Source organism: Nothobranchius furzeri, chromosome 9, assembly GCF_043380555.1.
Source record: "Nothobranchius furzeri strain GRZ-AD chromosome 9, NfurGRZ-RIMD1, whole genome shotgun sequence".
In the NCBI taxonomy this organism is placed as follows: domain Eukaryota; kingdom Metazoa; phylum Chordata; class Actinopteri; order Cyprinodontiformes; family Nothobranchiidae; genus Nothobranchius; species Nothobranchius furzeri.
Genome location: NC_091749.1, coordinates 41,563,899 through 41,580,587, shown reverse-complemented (window position 1 = coordinate 41,580,587; position 16,689 = coordinate 41,563,899). Strand labels below are relative to the sequence as shown.

General features: G+C 41.3%; 1 protein-coding gene across 2 annotated transcripts in view; it reads left to right on the top strand.

Annotated features, from left to right (window-relative positions):
• The window catches only part of pde8a (phosphodiesterase 8A), a 94,592-nt gene that overhangs the window by 63,852 nt on the left and 14,051 nt on the right, over positions 1-16,689 (top strand). Inside the window, exons 3-14 of one of the 2 annotated variants that reach the window (XM_015953532.3) lie at positions 5,652-5,842; positions 6,890-6,946; positions 7,093-7,147; positions 7,380-7,468; positions 10,395-10,473; positions 10,732-10,872; positions 11,346-11,434; positions 11,563-11,614; positions 11,703-11,745; positions 13,107-13,118; positions 13,453-13,523; positions 15,664-15,828. In XM_015953532.3, the coding sequence (XP_015809018.1) occupies positions 5,652-5,842; positions 6,890-6,946; positions 7,093-7,147; positions 7,380-7,468; positions 10,395-10,473; positions 10,732-10,872; positions 11,346-11,434; positions 11,563-11,614; positions 11,703-11,745; positions 13,107-13,118; positions 13,453-13,523; positions 15,664-15,828 (1,044 nt within the window). Of the gene's footprint in view, positions 1-5,651; positions 5,843-6,889; positions 6,947-7,092; positions 7,148-7,379; positions 7,469-10,394; positions 10,474-10,731; positions 10,873-11,345; positions 11,435-11,562; positions 11,615-11,702; positions 11,746-13,106; positions 13,185-13,452; positions 13,524-15,663; positions 15,829-16,689 lie in introns of both variants that reach the window. The other variant, XM_015953531.3, reaches the window with a different exon arrangement.

Sequence of the window (16,689 nt, the reverse complement as noted above, 5' to 3'; positions counted from 1 at the left end):
AAGAACATATATAATGAACAATGCATGTTATGGAAAAGCAGGACGGAGGATCAGCAGTGTTGTCACTGCAGACTGGACATTCTTTGGCCTTCAGAGGTTTGTTCAGGCTGGGTTTTTTTGGCCTGTGTTAAAGCTGGAATTAGGAATTTTCTTGGCCTTTCAAGAATGATGGGATACAAATGGGTTAATCCTTGTTTTATGCGTTTGCTGCAGAAACCAAAATAATTTTTATCAGAGATGGTCAATGTAACAATAATGGTTCAATCTTATATTTTGACACTATACAGGTAAATTGTTTGTTGGCTTTGGTTTTACCTGCACTCAACCAAAAATTGCCATGTCAGCTTTTGTTTCCTAGAGTCCTTCATTCCCATTGCGACTTCCGTTTAGCTTTCCAAATCAGTAGAAAACCATTTTCCCCATTAGACCCTAAATAACTCTTCAGTCACAAGAAAGCTAGGAGGGAAAAGAACCAAAGCATTTCCTTAAAGGTTGAATATGGAACACGAACTCCAAAGCGACATCTAGTGTGTGGAGGTTGTAGTTGCAAAAATAGAACAAGGTTTCCAGCCGTCGACATACCAGCTTTGCTGCCGATACGTGACTTTTTTTTTTTTGGGTCCATCTGTTGTATGCTCCACCTAAACTCACTCTTGTTTTAGATCTTTTATCATCGCTCCTCTTCTGAGAAGGATAATAACATTTTCTGGGCTCAGTAGCAGCAGCTTGACTTGCTGAGTCTGCCATTTTCCACAGGGCCAGTCTCGCTGTGCCGAGTGGACTGTTTGACAACCCGCAATGGTGCCCTCTACTGGCTGGTAGATGTAAACATAAACCCAGTGTCGTGCCCTTCAAAATAAATATTTGATTATTTTTTAAATAAAATGAAGCTTTTAAAGTAAATTCTATACTTTAATTCTGCACACCTCTAAATGCCCGTGAAAGAATACGTTTTTTTTTTTAATATTGCTTTTAAATTGTTCCATATTTAACCTGTAAAACCAAATCCTCAATTTGGAAAATTGCCACATTTTCTTCATTTTCTCTCTATGAATCATAAACACACTTGTTTCATTAGATATTAGTTGTGAATCTTCTGCTGAAGAAAACAAAACCACATTTGAATTTGATGATGCATCAGTCTGATCCACCTCCAGCTCTAAGGTCATGTGCAGCTGAAGTGCGCAGACTCTGCTTGTCTACTGCACTCTGGTCTGGTCTGGTCTGTTAAGGAAACAAGGTAGAGAGATATCCCCTTCCTGTTTTTGTTACTCACAGCTGATCCTGCCATGCCCTCCTCCACTCTACTCCTCTTCTTTTTGCACTTCACAGGATCTGGTCAGGTCCTTTCTGTTTTCAACAATGATGTTTTCTAGCCTGAGTCACTCACAACCCTCCATTTTACTGTTGTCTAATTTCCCTGCCTCTGTTCTGTGAGCCTTTGTTTGGGGGGGGGGATTAGCTTCAAAGAGCTTTTAAATCAATGGATTTTTTTGTAAAATTCAGCTGCATGTTATAAAACCAAGCTGGATTTATCTGTCCAGTTCCCTCAGACATATCCTAAAAGACATTATCTTGCGCTTACACTTTCTTCCGCCTCTGCGGGAATGTTGACTCTTCTACCAACATCCCAATGTGGAATTCTGATCTAATTCCCTGTGCGTACCGAACATAGCTGCAGGATTCAGAGGTGATGTATTTATGACCTGTACACTTATTGCAGATTGTGGGGGAAATGTTGGTACAGTTTCTGGAATATGGTTTGCATTAGAAACGCCTCTCTCTGACAGAAGGACCCTCTGCTGGCTCTGTTCTGGTTCTTCAACCCAAAATAATCGTCTGTTTAAATCAAAGGTAAAACTGTAAAAATGATCAGTCCTTGCAGTGAAGTTTTCCTGAGCAGAGACAGCTTATGTGTCCTGACTCAACCTCACAGGTCTGAGGCAAACTTTAATCTGCAGAACATGCTTTCTGTGCTTTAGATTTTCCCTGCTACCCAGTTGCACATGACGTCTGTGAGAGTGACTCATGAATCTACTCTTAGTGCAGCGCTGCTCTTGGAGGCGGGCCCAAATCTCCCTGTCCGGTATTTACGCAAGTAAGGGGGTTGTATGCAAGTATGGTGGTGGGGAGGAAGCAGACCCTTAACAGCCAGTTTGACAGTGGCTGCAGCACTTTCAGCCACACGGCCTTGGCAGACTGGTGGGAGGGCTGCAACCAGTCAAGGCCACCAAGACTAATTGTGTCATAGATCAAAGCAGCGGACAATAAAACATGTGACGCACAAGAATAAGAGCTGAGCCTAATCAATCTGGGCCTGTCCGCTGGAGGCCCCAGATCACGATGTAGGCTGATTAAGATGACAAGCGCAAATGAGCATGAATCCAACAATGACGACACCTCGGAGCCATTGTTACACTGAGGTGTCAAAATCACAATCATTTTGTTCTGATGTTCCCTCTTTATATTCTCTCTCATAAATGTTAAAGCACCATGTTTGGCACGTTATGTGTGACTAAATCTGCTAGTTTGAGTGAGAGGAGTGTACATGTATAGTTTTCTTGTGCTGTTAGATTGATATTTTTGACTTACTTTCAGGACTTTAGCCACATGATTATTGTGGTAACCCCAACCATATTTGATAATTGTTTAGCATTAAGCACTTAATTTACTTTAAAGGGATATTGGACAATGGGTTTCCATAGGCTCCAATAACACGTTTTTGAGGCCAAACGGGAGGTGGCCACCACCGCCATTTTGACCGTGTCACAGGTTCCGTCAAGCCCAGACAATTCCACAAAAGGGAAGAGAGGTGAAGCTGAGGGTGGGGCTGTAAGGCTGGGATCAACTGACGACACCCGGTAGAACTAGCTACAAGCTAACCTGAAGCTAACCCAAAGCTAAGGTGGGAGCTAAGCTAGCGGAGGTAGCAACCTAGCTACAACCGGAGTTAACTGTGCACAACACCAGAGCTTCTGAATCAGAGATACGCCGGGCTGACCGCTGGGTAAAACCGGGTGGAACACAGAGGTCTCTGAGAGCTCCACAAGCTGGCAGCCGCACAGCAGACAAGCGCCGCTGTGATCTGAGATGCGCAGAGCTGCCGCTGGGGAGAACCGGGTGGAAAGGTTTCCATCCCAGAGCTCCACAAGCCGGCAGCCCGCACAGCACACAGAAGCCGCGATCAGACAGAGATGCGCCGAGTTGTGGGGAGGGGAGAACCGGGTGGAAAACATCAGTTTCCATTCAGAGCTCCACAAGCCGGCAGTCCGCGCAGCAGTCAGGAACTGCGATCAGACAGAGATGCGCCGAGCTGCTGGGAGGGGAGAACCGGGGGTGAAAACAGAGGTCTCCCGAGAGCTCCACAAGCCGATAGTTGGAACCCAGCTCCACCAACATGTTATATTTCAACCCATTTTCTAAAGTGCAGCATTATGTTAAATGCACTGGGTTTTACCCTATTACATTTAAATTTCATGGTTAAACAGTACATGTTAAAATCTAAGCTCAGCTAGTGCAAGAGCGGCAGTGACCTAAAATACATAAATATAATTTTACTTACCGAAAAAAATGGAGACTCCTTGGATGCTCTATTAGTGCAATTAATACCACAGCAAGTCATTTTGTCCAACAATTGCACAAATAATATCCAAAAAAGAATGAACAAATGCTATCAGGCGAGGCCGAGGCTCTACTGAGGCCTTTCCCCAGAGCTCTGCGGTCACGTGGATCGGATGCTCATTAATTATACAGAATTTTAGGCTTTTAATACACTTAAACAAAAGAGTGAGAAATAAATTCACACCCCCCTCAGAGTTGTCATGAGTGTAAACTAGATCATTTAAACAAAAAACATGTTTTGGAACCAGGCTGTAAACATGTTTATTTCTGCTGTGAAATGGGTATTTTTAACATGGGAGTCAATGAGGATTTGCTCCCTTCTGACACCATCCCCCAGCGGATGAGGGTGGAACTGCAATTTATTTCATTTCCGGGTTTGCTTCAATTTTTCACCGCATTGTGGGGGCTTGAAGGCCACCCAGCCCCCATCCCCACTCTGGCCAGAATACTGTACTTGCAACTTTAGACAGGCAGGCTCCTCTGCTGGGGGCTGACATACCTTAAAGGAGGCATTTCATAAAAAATCCACCTTTTTTAGTCTTTAAATACAATGTGTTGTGCATTTTAAATCTCCTGGTGTGCAAAAATAATTAAACTAGTTTTGCAGCTCTTACTTCAGATTTAAAGAGACAGAACCAAAACAGCTCATTTTCAGACTCTCCTCAGTACTGGGGTAAAGGAGGGGTCTGTGCAGCAACAATAATGAGGAAATCAGACCCAAGAACTGTCGTTTCACTATATTTGGACCACAACTGAAGGATTTACTTGTTAAATGGAAGAACTTAAAAGTAGGGATGCATCGATGCCACTTTTTCCCCAAACCAATGCGATACCGATACTTGGAAGTGGGTACTCGCCGATACTGATTACAGAAACCGATACTTCTACCACACAAAAAAATGCAATGAATTGTAATACAGGTTTTATTTTCTTCTCTGCTTTCAACAGGAAAAGACTGTGAGGCAGATAAAAGAAACAAAATATATTAATAGAAATGATCACAAAACTAAAATTTTAGGTGAGCAGAAATGACAAGTTACAGTGAAGCCACTTTCAGGCAACTGCATTGGTATCGGTTCCTAGTATTGGTTAACTCTTACCAATGCAGGTATCGGTCCGATACTGTATCGGTGCATCCCTACTTAAAAGCATGCTGTATCCCCTTTAACACAGCTGATTTGTTTATTTTAGTGATGAATCACTCCTGTAGACACTAAGGAAGGCTGGGGAGACATTTCGGCTGTTAGATTAAGTTGTTAAAAAGACAATTACACAGCGAGTAGAAAAGTTAAGTTTTTGGTTCTTCAAACGGACACTAGGGGTGCTAAAAGTAAGCCAAAACTGCCCAGGTCCCCTTTAAAGCTACATCAACTAAAAAATGTCAGAAAGAGGTAAGTTCCATGTCTCCACAAATCCTCTGCTAGTGCTGTTGCTGATAAATAAATAAAACAAAACATATGGATTCAATAGAAAATGGATGAGTGGACGAGAAAACAAAATAAAAAGCTTAAGAATGAACCGAATGATCAACATCTGATAATCATGTGTTTATAAACAGGAACAATCCAGAACATTTTTCTGTTGATAGTTTACTTTATGCCAAGTTTTCAGCTAATACTTATTTTGGGAATCACTTTTTTGGTGCTAAAGTACTGTTCTGTGTGTGAAACAGTGTTATCTTTGGTATTTATAGGTTTGAATAAAGTGATTGGAACAAACTTTGTCTTTGTGACAAACCACTGGTAACAACGTGCCAAACAATGTAATTAAAACAGCTTCCAAGTCATTTGTTGGGTCGACACGAGACTTGTTCATTGCTTGAGTTTAGGAGTCTTTTAAAGTAGTTAATATCAGATCCAGTCATTCTCCGTCAGTTACCGGACTGAAATGGGTGAAAAACAGCCGAAGAAAAACTTTATAAACACCCAGAAAAGATTAAATTTCTTGGAAATAAAATATAAAGAAATTCTGACTGACGTGTGGATTTTGCATCATCGTGTGTGTTCTTAGCCATCTTTTCCCCCTTGCAGGTACTTTTAGTTTTTGCCAAAGAAGACAGTCAAAGTAATGGCTTCTGCTGGGCATGTGAGAAGGCCAACTACAGATGCAGCTTGGCACACACACCTGAGTCCGCTCTGGAATGCTTCTCGGAGAAGCATCATGACCTTGTCATTGTTGACCACAGACATTCCAGACACTTTGACGCTGAAGCACTGTGCCGGTAAGATAGCTCTCTCATTACCAGTACACTTTTAACTCCTTATTGTGAATCTGAAACTACAGAACATGGTGTTTACCCGCTTTATCTGAATGATAACTTTGTCTAAATGAATCTTTTTATTCTAACACCTTTTGACTTCTTTAAAGTGATCTTGTCTAAAAAGAACAAACTTAGATATTTCACCTGTCAGGATTTTACTGGAACTGAACACTGCAGGCTTTAAGTTTTAGCCAGTTATCAGCTGTTTCAGCTATGTCTTTCCATCTCAAAACCATGTCATCCTGTGTTCCATTACTTGAAGCATACCATGTAACTTTTAGCTCCTTTAATTAATTTTCAGAGCTTTTTATAAACTATTGAACAATTTTCCATTCTCTTGAGTGGCCATACATTCTGTCCTGATACCTTAAGACAAATCAAAGCATAAGAAATGGATCACTGATGCTAGGAATACAACTGAACTGAATTTTGCTGTAATGTCATCTGAAGCTGGTGACCTGATGCCGCTCAGATGATCTTGGTAGGGCCGGCTGCAGCGCTGCTTTGCACGTGTCACAGCGCACTTCTCATTATGTCTGCGTGCGGGGGTAAATGGCCAACTCATTTTGGGCTCACCAGCTTTCATTTCATGCTACCTAGTGGATTTATTTCACTGAGAAATGAGCGGTGCCTGCCCACACCACTCTATCTTTAGCCTCGGCTCAAACCAAAAACACATTTACAAACATTCATTTGCCCTGCCTGTCGTGTATGTTAACCCTATTCATTTTGGCCAATCCATATGTTCAGTGTACACGTACAGGCTGTGGTGGGGTGGGGGGACTAAAGGGCCTTTATGGACACTGGCTGGGGGAAACCACAGGCGGATGAGTGGCCCTGTACACTACATTCTTTCAGAGGCCTAGGCCTGCTCACAGAGCTCCACCACTGGGTTCTGCCGGCCTGGGAGAATCGGAGCATGAAATACTGAAAATACATTGATTTGATGCCATGGGCTTTTCCAGCAGCCTGTTCACTGGCTAAAAGGCTCCCTCTGTTTACTTTCAGGTCAATTAGAGCGGTCAACTCCTCAGAAAACACTGTGATAGTCGCTGTTGTGAAAAGGTACAGATTCACTTTCTCATTTTAGATGATCTTGAATTAATTTCAAGATAATTAGGATTGTTGTGCAAAACTGATCATTTTTTTCTATGGTGACTCTTGGATTTATCATGTGCTGCTTTGGTTCTGACTTGTTGTTTGTTTTGAAGGCCAGACAGAGAGGAAGCCTCTGTGATGCCACTGATCAATGCTGGCTTTAATAGGGTGAGCAGAAAGTACACACTGTCTTTTGCTGTTGGCAAATTTTCTCTTTTTTATTTTTTTTTATTGATGACATTTATGTTGGAGATTTTGATCTATTCCTAAAAGACCAGAGTCCAGACTTTTGATTGTTCTGGGTGGTTTTGTATCCTTTGGATGAATCAGCCATGTGTGACTCAGTGTTACAGATAGGTTTTGCCTGCTTTTGGTTGACCTGTGTCACTCTGACCCTTAGAGATATGTGGAAAATGCCAATATGATGGCCTGCTACAATGAGCTGCTACAGTTGGAGCATGGAGAGGTTCGGGCACAGTTCAAACTGAGGTGAGTCATGCATGTTGCTGCACTGCAACTCTGCATCAGCAGGACAGGAATGTACTTGCTGTTTAAAGGTGCGGTTACTGATTATAATCAGTCATTCTGAGTTTTTTATGCAGGCTGAACATGAAAATAGTCTCTTAAACCTACCTCATGCATGAGCTTCTGATAGAAAATAGATGGTGAAACTCTAGGATTAGAAAAGCCTGACAGATCTACATCACACTGTCACTTAAAAGTCATGGACTCACCCATCTTGACCCACGACGGGAAGGCTGTTTTTGGTTTAGCATCCAGGAAATAGCAGAGAAGGTAACCGTTAGCATTTGCAACTCCACCACACAGCAGAACTCCTTTAGGCTTGTGTTATTTGCATAGACAAACATCAACATTTCAGAGGAAATGGAGTCAGAGGTAGAGCTGCGTTGCCGTTACCTAATCCAAGGGCCAGATGTCGAAATGTCATGAAAAAGACTCCAAATTCAGCCGTCTGATGCTCAGCTCTGATGTGGGTCACTTTTAGTTCCTGAAACTAGTGTACTGGATCTTTGTTTCCCCGAGTACAACTTCCAAGGCATTCATTCCTACTAGATACCACTGCAAATGTATTGATTAAATGAGTGAATCAAACCTTTAACCTTTAGGTGTTGAAGCAGGGAGACAACTAAAACATGCTGGATACTGGTCTTCCAGGACCAGAATTGAGATCCCCGGGGACAGGTATTTGGAAAATATCTCATAAACTATTTGATGGGTTGTAATGAAACTCTCAGAAAGTACTCACTGGATGAACATATACATTCTTCTTCTTCTACTTCCTCTCGCTCTCAGCTGTGGTTGATTTGCTTGTCCAGTGGGCGTGATTTGGAATCGTAAGATGTCCAAGGATGATCCCGCCTTTCTCGCCTCTGATTGGCTAGAGGGGCTTTCCTACAATTGGCTATTGGCTAAGACAAAATGTCTACAAAAAAGTTTGTATTATCTGTTGGAGTCAACTTTGTCCAGGTCTAAATATCTCATGAGCAAACTGGATGCCATTAAGATTGCAGCTCCAGCTAATTAATCTTATCAACCCAAAAAATGGCAACAAGTCAGTCAGTTTTAAAGATATTAAAAAGGGACATATTATATTTTCCATATAAATGGTCGATGCAGAACTTTTTCCTAAAGTTCTTTGCCAAAAAAAAAAAAAAAAACATCCAGAATCCCTCTCACATGAAGAAATTTCGGCAGTAGTCTGGACAGTTTCAGAGCCTTCCAGAATGAGCCTTTTCAGGGTTCTGTCACTTTAAGAAAAATAGCTGCTTCTGGTCACACCCAATCTGTCTATATGTCATTTAGTAAAATATCTCATGAAACACTGGATAGATTTGAATAAACTTCACAGAAGGTTTTTGTTGGATGTACACCTACAGCTGATTAAGATTAGGTGTCAGCCTAATTAAAAATGGCTGCCAGTACTAGTAAGCACAGAGAATAGGCTTTAACTGCTTTAGTTTAACAAATACTGAGTTATTATATAAATGCTAGTTTTAATCATCTATCTGTTTGAACATAACTGTTAGCTATGTAGAAGCTGTACACTGATGAACATGTTGATGGTGATAGTATGGCCACTGAGCCGTCCCGCCATCATTTGGACAGCCTGACTTCAAAAACGACAGCCTAAATAATGAGTGACAGCTTTTAAATTTGATGGCAAGCTGTCCCTGGTTTCTGTAATATCAAATCTGGAATTTGCCTTTTGTGGAAGTCAAATAAAAGTCTGATTATTGCACAAATCATTTGGCAAATATGTTCAAGTGGAAATATGTAGATTCATTGCAGGAGGTTAACCCAGCAAGCAGGGTTCAAATAATGGCACCTGAAAACGTGAAGGGCTCTGCTATCCCTCAACTTACACACCCATGGGGAGCCCAATAAAATATATAGTTTACTTATATTACATTAATTCTATGGACTCTCGGTGTACCAGGGAGTCTTTTGAGTGGAGAGGACAGAAATCACTGACCATTGATGCGCTCCGGGCAGCTGCGTCCTGCACACGGCCACAGTAACATTTTCAAAGTGGCACCACCAAAAGAAAATAATTAACACGCGATCGTTCATGTCCAGCTCATATTCTCTGGTACTTCCTGTCTTTTAATTGTGCCTGACGCGCTCCGCTGCAGCAGAACTCATCACCCGTTGTCCGGTGTCTTCCCCTCACTTGCGCAGTCATGCAGTGCATCCTTTACCATTTAGCGGACGGTAAATGACTTTGATCTGCTTTGTTAAAACGTAACTGAGGTGAAAAAGTAGGAAGCCAGGCAACTGATTTTCTGCAGGACTGAGAGGAGATGCAGGAAGATGAGAGACAGACTGGGCAGGAAAATAATCAAATAAAAACCAAGAAAAGAAAACAAAGAGCTTGAAAAGGAAGGAAGATTTATCCCACTGCATGGTTTACCTTTATAAAGCAATAATTTATAAGCATATGATATTTATATACACGAAACAAATTCAAAACTCAGTCCCAGGTACCTTGATACACCCAGGACTGTATCAAGCCATTTTGGGGGCCAAGACAAAATATACCCCCCCCCCCCCACACCCCCCCACCCCCCACCACCACCACCGGGGCCCCCCAGATGCCTCTGTGTAATTTTAAGAATTCTTGTGTTGCATTGTTTGGAAAGTAATCATAACAATTACTTGAAAGGTTTTGTTTTTTTAAAATAAGTTTTTGATGTGAAACGATCCTTAAATGGTATTATACAGTTTTTAGAAGTATTATGACAAATTTATGACACTCTCTCACACACACACACACACACACACACACACACACACCTGAAGGGAGACGATCACCCTTTCCTGTAGGGCACCCACTTTCCCAGGTTCTGGCTAATACCCTGGTGGTGATTCTGGTTCTGTTTTCTTTCCCCTAAAGGGCTTGCAATGCCATTTTCACAGCTCTGGAACAAAGCCAAGACGCCATAGAGATCACTTCTGAAGATCAAGTTATTCAGGTGGGATTTTGGTAACTAACTCCACTTTCATTAGCTCATTGCAGTCATTCTCTCTCTCCATTCTCTCTTTGTCCTTTATTCGTTTTTGCTTACATCTTGTTATCTCAGTCACAGTAGTTTTGTATCATTGAAATGCTCCCTAACATGTAGCCTCAGTTCTCAGCATGGTGCCACCTCAGTCTGATAGCACTGGGTTTATTTGAACAGATTTTTTTTTTCAAATCTCAGATCAATTCTCTTCTTTCTTGTTATTTGCAGTACGTGAATCCTGCCTACGAGGCCATTATGGGCTACCAACAAGGCGAGCTATTAGGGAAGGAAATAATAGAAGTGCCTAAAAGTGAGAAGAATAAGCCTGATCTTCTTGAAACCATAAACACCTGTATACGGAAAGGAAAGGTAATGCTCGTTCACGAAACCATCCCGTCATTTTAGAGTTACTTAACCATAATAACCACATTACTGCTTCAGACTCAGATCATTCTGCTCTTCATGTCCGTGCATACATGCACGTGCATTCACGTGCGCTGTTGCTTGGCACCGCCGGCCGGCCATCAGTTCTGTTTCATGTGCAAAAGAACAGCAGCTGATTTCTGTGCTGTAATCTTACTACACAGAGAGCGAAGGTCAGTCCCAGGCAGGCAAACAGCAGGAAGGGTCTTTTATAAGTGCCAAAGCAGTCTGCGGGTGGTGGGCAGACATGAAACAAGCACACTGGACACACTGAAGCATTGCCATTTGCTGAAAAATCCTCTCCAGCTATACAAATCCTGTCATGCAGCACACCTACTCCATAGGATGGTTTCAGCACCTACATTTTAATTTTGTTAATTATTTGTTTTTAACATGTCTGTCATTCTTTTGTGTTCCAGGAGTGGCAGGGGATTTATTATGCCAAAAAGAAGAATGGAGACAACATTCAGCAAAATGTGAAAATCACTCCTGTAATTGGACAGGGAGGGTGAGTGGAAGCTTAACTGTTGGTGTCTCTCAACGTGACAGTTACACCTCCCAAAACCAAATCGTTTAAATGTACGCACCAGACTTTTCTAATATTCAGATGAACTCATGTGCATTTGTCATTCACAGAAAAATCAGACACTATGTGTCTATCAACAGGCCTTTAAATGATAATAATAAGGTGGGGTAGATTTCCTGTTTTAGGTATTATTGATTGACAAATGAAAGTTTATGGTTGTCAATTTGTTTTTCTCCTTTTGATGGTGCAGAGCGAAAAATCCAGTGAACGTGTGCAAGCGGAGTCTCAAACAGGTGAGGTCAATCCTAAAAGTCTCCCACCTCCAGGTTTAGCTAGCAGATGTTTCAGATTGCTAACGTTTTGTTTGCAATTAGCAAATGATTGCGATACAAGGGCGATAATTCTGTCTGGAACTTTTTAAACTCCCGACTTTTGAAAATAAATAGACAAACGTCCTGCATCATGACAGGAAATCATTCAGTACCCAATAGTTGAGTTGAATTATTTTACTGTTCAAAATGATAAGAACTTCTTTTTTCTCACATCAAATCATTATAAGCACATGATTTGGCATAAAAATAATCAAATGAAACAAACAAAGAAAGAATTAGAATGAGTCTGGCCTTCTTCATGTGGCTGGGAAATATCTCTCCTCTGTTGACCTTAAAGTCTTTTTATTTTGTCTAAATGGGCTATTGTTCTTGTTGTGTTGTGGTATGAACTGTGAAGTGAAGCCGCAGCTGCAGCTGATTTCAAAACGCAGCAGCTTGACTTCTAACAAGTAAACACACAGGGATCATATCTCTCCTATGCTCGCGTCACTAGTAACTCTTATTTGTTCACAAGGCTTTACACCATGTTCCAGGACAACGTATTTTCTCTAAAACTGAGCCATTTCACATGAATTATGTTTGTACTCATTTGTGTCTAATTAAATCAAAATTGACTGCTCACTTTTTCACTACTCTGTTGTGAGTCTGTATTCTGCCATGTTTAACTAAACTTACAGGATGTCCATAACACAACTGCCTACGGTACTTAAACAAAGAAACAAAGAAAAGTTTCCTGCCTACTTCTGTGAAAGACCTGGTTACACTAAAGCTTCCCTCTGAAATACACTCACAGAAACGTGGTTGGATAACAGTGACACATGTTCTAAAAACTGGAAATCAGGCAGATACACACAAGATTTACACCCAAGTTGACGGCGTATTTATGATGACTATAAAACTGTAAAAAGTGCATTCATTTTATAAAAGCTAAATGTAAAGGGTGTTATCACTATAAACAATTATTTATTTTATCAGTCCATTTAACAATTTTAAAAAGGAAAATGCTACCAAATATGAATTAGTACATGGACATTTTAATGAACTTCAATGTGTAATTGTGGAACTTTCACCTGATTTTTATTAAATTTGAATGCCCGTCCTTTGATAATGCAGATAAATATTACAGAAATCCATATTTATTCACATTAAAAAATGTATTTTATCAGAGAGCGTCATTTTGTGAAACAATGAATCAAATGTATGCAAAAAAAGCAGCATCTACATTCTAGTTGTAAAAGCGAATTTGTTGTGATTTTCAACCAAATTCAAACCAACCTGAACTGTTTGTGTGTGTGTAAATGTAAGGTGTTTCTCTTCCCCAGATATACAATCCAGTAAGCACAAAGACAGAAGGAAAGGCTCTCTGGATGTAAGATCCACAACATCTCGGGGGAGTGATGGTGAGAGTGAAGGGAGATAGATGATGGAAACGCTGGGCATCTCGTCAGCTCATGAATCCCTCCCTTTTGTCTGTTTGCATTATGTGTTGATTGGATACACACACACACACACACACACACACACACACACACACTCACACTGAATCTGCTCACAACAAAAGAGCCAACTGTTAATTAGAAAGTGGTTCACAAGCAGATTTTAAATCCCGATCTTTCAGGACACTTATAATGTAAGATTTGTTTGCTCTTTACTTTTTAATTATCACAGGGAGTTCACAGAGAAGACACTCCTCGATGGCCCGGATTCACTCCATGACTATTGAGGCTCCCATCACCAAGGTGGGTTGCTATCTGTCTCCATCGGCCCTCCCAGCCTTTGTCATGTGATCATCACTTCTAATTCAGATGTTTTATCATGACTGCACCCTTGTTTTATAAAAGTACTACAACCGCCATGAGCAATTTTTATGCAGCTGCCAGGACCGAGTGCGGTGGTCTCTCTCACACCATTTCAGGAGGAGACTGGCTGATAAAATACCACATTTTATGCACAAGAGGAAGAAAGCATGTTGGACCAGAATGACCTGCTGTTGAAGTGGTTTATGCTGCGTGTGAGCCCGGATAGTCAGAAACAATGAAAGTCCCCAGGGATAAGTCATATGACACACTGCAGTTCCTCTGCTGCATCATTTGACTATGTAGTCAGTTGCTGTAGGCGTGTTCCTCTGGAGAATAAAGCACTGATAGAAGCGTGCATGCGCGTGTACAGATGTGCATACGTCTGTTGTGTCCTTGGGCAAGACAGTTAACCCACCTTGCCTGCCGGTGGTGGTCAGAGTGACCGGTGGCGCCAGTGTTCGACAGGCCTCGCTTCTGTCAGTGCGCCCCAGGGCGGCTGTGGCTACATCATAGCTCATCCCCACCAGCGTTGGGATTTTCAATAGTTTTTCTAAATGTGAGCAAACTTCACCAGCTAGAAATGTTTATTTGCAAGTTCAGAAGTCTTTTTGCAAGACCTTTAATAGTTCCATGGAGGCACAAAACACAAAACCACATCTACTCTAGATGCTTAATCATTTTGTGCATTCAGGTGTCAGGATTTTGGAGTGATAATTTAAGGGAAGTTTGAAAAAAAATTCAAGATCAAGTTCAAGAAGCTTTATTATCTCCTAGGAGTGATTGTTTTCTTACCAGTGATTCCAAACACAACTAAATTAAAAAAATATATACATTCTGCATTATGTCAAATTTGATCAAGTTTCATATTTGCTAACTTTTACTGTCCAGAAAATATATTTGGCACAGATCTTTGTTTCCTTTTAACAGCCTGATGTGGCATTGAGGGGTCGCTTCAGGCATTCCTTTATTCTTTTATTTACATCGTAGCTTCACACACCATCAGTGTGTGAATGTGTGTGTGAATGGGGGAATGACACTCTGTAGTGTAAAGCACTTAGGAGTCCTCTGTCTCTGATAGGCTGCAGGTCATTTATTCGTTTTTGGCAGAAATCTTAAGTTTTTCCAGTGTAACTTTATGCATCTGAGGCTTGACTTGCAATTCATTTCTTTTCTGTGACTTGAGGTAAGGAAAAGAAAAACTAGAGTTCGGGATAGATTCATACTCTAGTTTATGTTTTTGTCCAGCTGAATTATTCAGTTTCTCTCCAGTATCTGGTTCTCGTCTGACTAGAAGACTGTCACAATTTACCGATTGCTTTAATCCAGGAACTGAACTCCCCGCTCGAAAACAAAAGTAGATGAATTATATGACTGCTTCAACAAGGTGCTGTGTTTGCCTTTTTTTCCCATTTTCTCCAACATGCCTCTTTTTAATCACCTTTTGTTTATCAGGATGCTGCTTAGCATATTTTTTGATAACGTCTATCATGAAGTCACAAATTGGGTTTTATTTACAAGGAATCATCTCTAATCAATGCAAATTATAACTCTTGCCCCAGCTCATCTCAAACTGTTATCGTTTGAAATTAGTTGATAGATTTCCACGTTTATCACAATTCTCTGGCACTTTCTTTCATTGGTGTAAAGTGTCAGTTACCAGATGCTAGAGTTCTGTGGCCTCGCAACATTTTCCCTTTCTGACATGTAAAGAAAACGGTCTTGATTTTCATTCTTCTCATGTGCAATGAGAAAGAGCATTAGTACGTGAAATAAATGATTATTAAAATATGTGTGAGCTGCAGGGGTTGTTTTTTTATGTCTGTTTGAATCAAGAGAAAATGCCGCTCTTCCAGGGGTGCTCAGCTGTATTAGTGACCTTTTTGTCCCTGTGTATGCCTAAATCTACAGGGGACAGGATTTGTAGACAGAGTCCAAAGGCTTTGGATGACCCAGATAAAGCGGCACTGGCTTAATGTGTATAATTGATGTAAATTTTATGAACCGGCTTTATTGTTATAGATTTTAAAATATTTCATTTTTATTCCTGTTACTGATAATATCCTGTCATTTTATTTTTCAGGTAATAAACATCATCAACGCAGCACAGGAAAGCAGTCCCATGCCAGTGGCAGAGGCCTTGGATCGGGTGCTGGAGATCCTGAGGACCACAGAACTCTACTCCCCACAGCTGGGCACCAAGGATGAAGATCCTCACACAAACGACCTCGTGGGGGGGCTGATGACGGTAAGCAGCAAAACAATTTTGAGGCAAAAAAAAAAGGTCCTTCAAGATGACTGAATCACCCAAACATTTTCCATTGCCATGCACACACAGACCTTCCATGTCCACTGAGGATAAGAACTCAGATGTGTTCATTTGAACGAGTGCGTTTGGATAGGATGTCTGTGTGTTTTTTTTCTTTTGGGGGGGGGGGGGGGTCTGTCCATATTGGAGAGGGAAAGAAAGAGACAAAGAGAGTAGCAGACAGTGATGGTGAAGAACTGAAGTCGAAAGACTGCCAAGTTGGCAGTCTTGGCAGCAAACCCAGAGGAAGTGTTAGATTGTCCTTTGTGCTCCTGTAGGCTGGAGAGGAAAGCCCCCCCCCCCCCCCCCCCCCCCCCCTCTCTGTACTCACTCAGAGTCACACTCACATGGACGTTTTCCTCTCGACTCCACAAGCCTGGAAACATCCTGCTCTTTGGATCAGATGAATAAGCATATACGTGTGGAAACGCAAAGGCACAGAAGTGTTGGTCTTTCACCAGGAAAGCTTATTCTGCATAAGCGACAAATTCTGTAAAACCACGAGTAATTTAATCAGAACTGTTCTGAACTCTAAAGGATCAGTGAACATCAAAACAAGGTAGCTGTCATTTATCTGGAGAGAAAGCCCTAAAATAGCTAACGTGTACAGAGGCAGCACCAACATGAGACAATGCATGGGTCAAAGATGAGCCAGTCTGCTCTTCCTTTTGCTCTTGTGAAGTAAACATTTCCCTGTGTGACACACACCCATGCACTCTGTAACCCCCAGTGTTGAACATAGTCTATAGTAACCGATTCAAACAGAATCTAATTTTTGTCAAAGGGAGAAAAGTCAGTCTT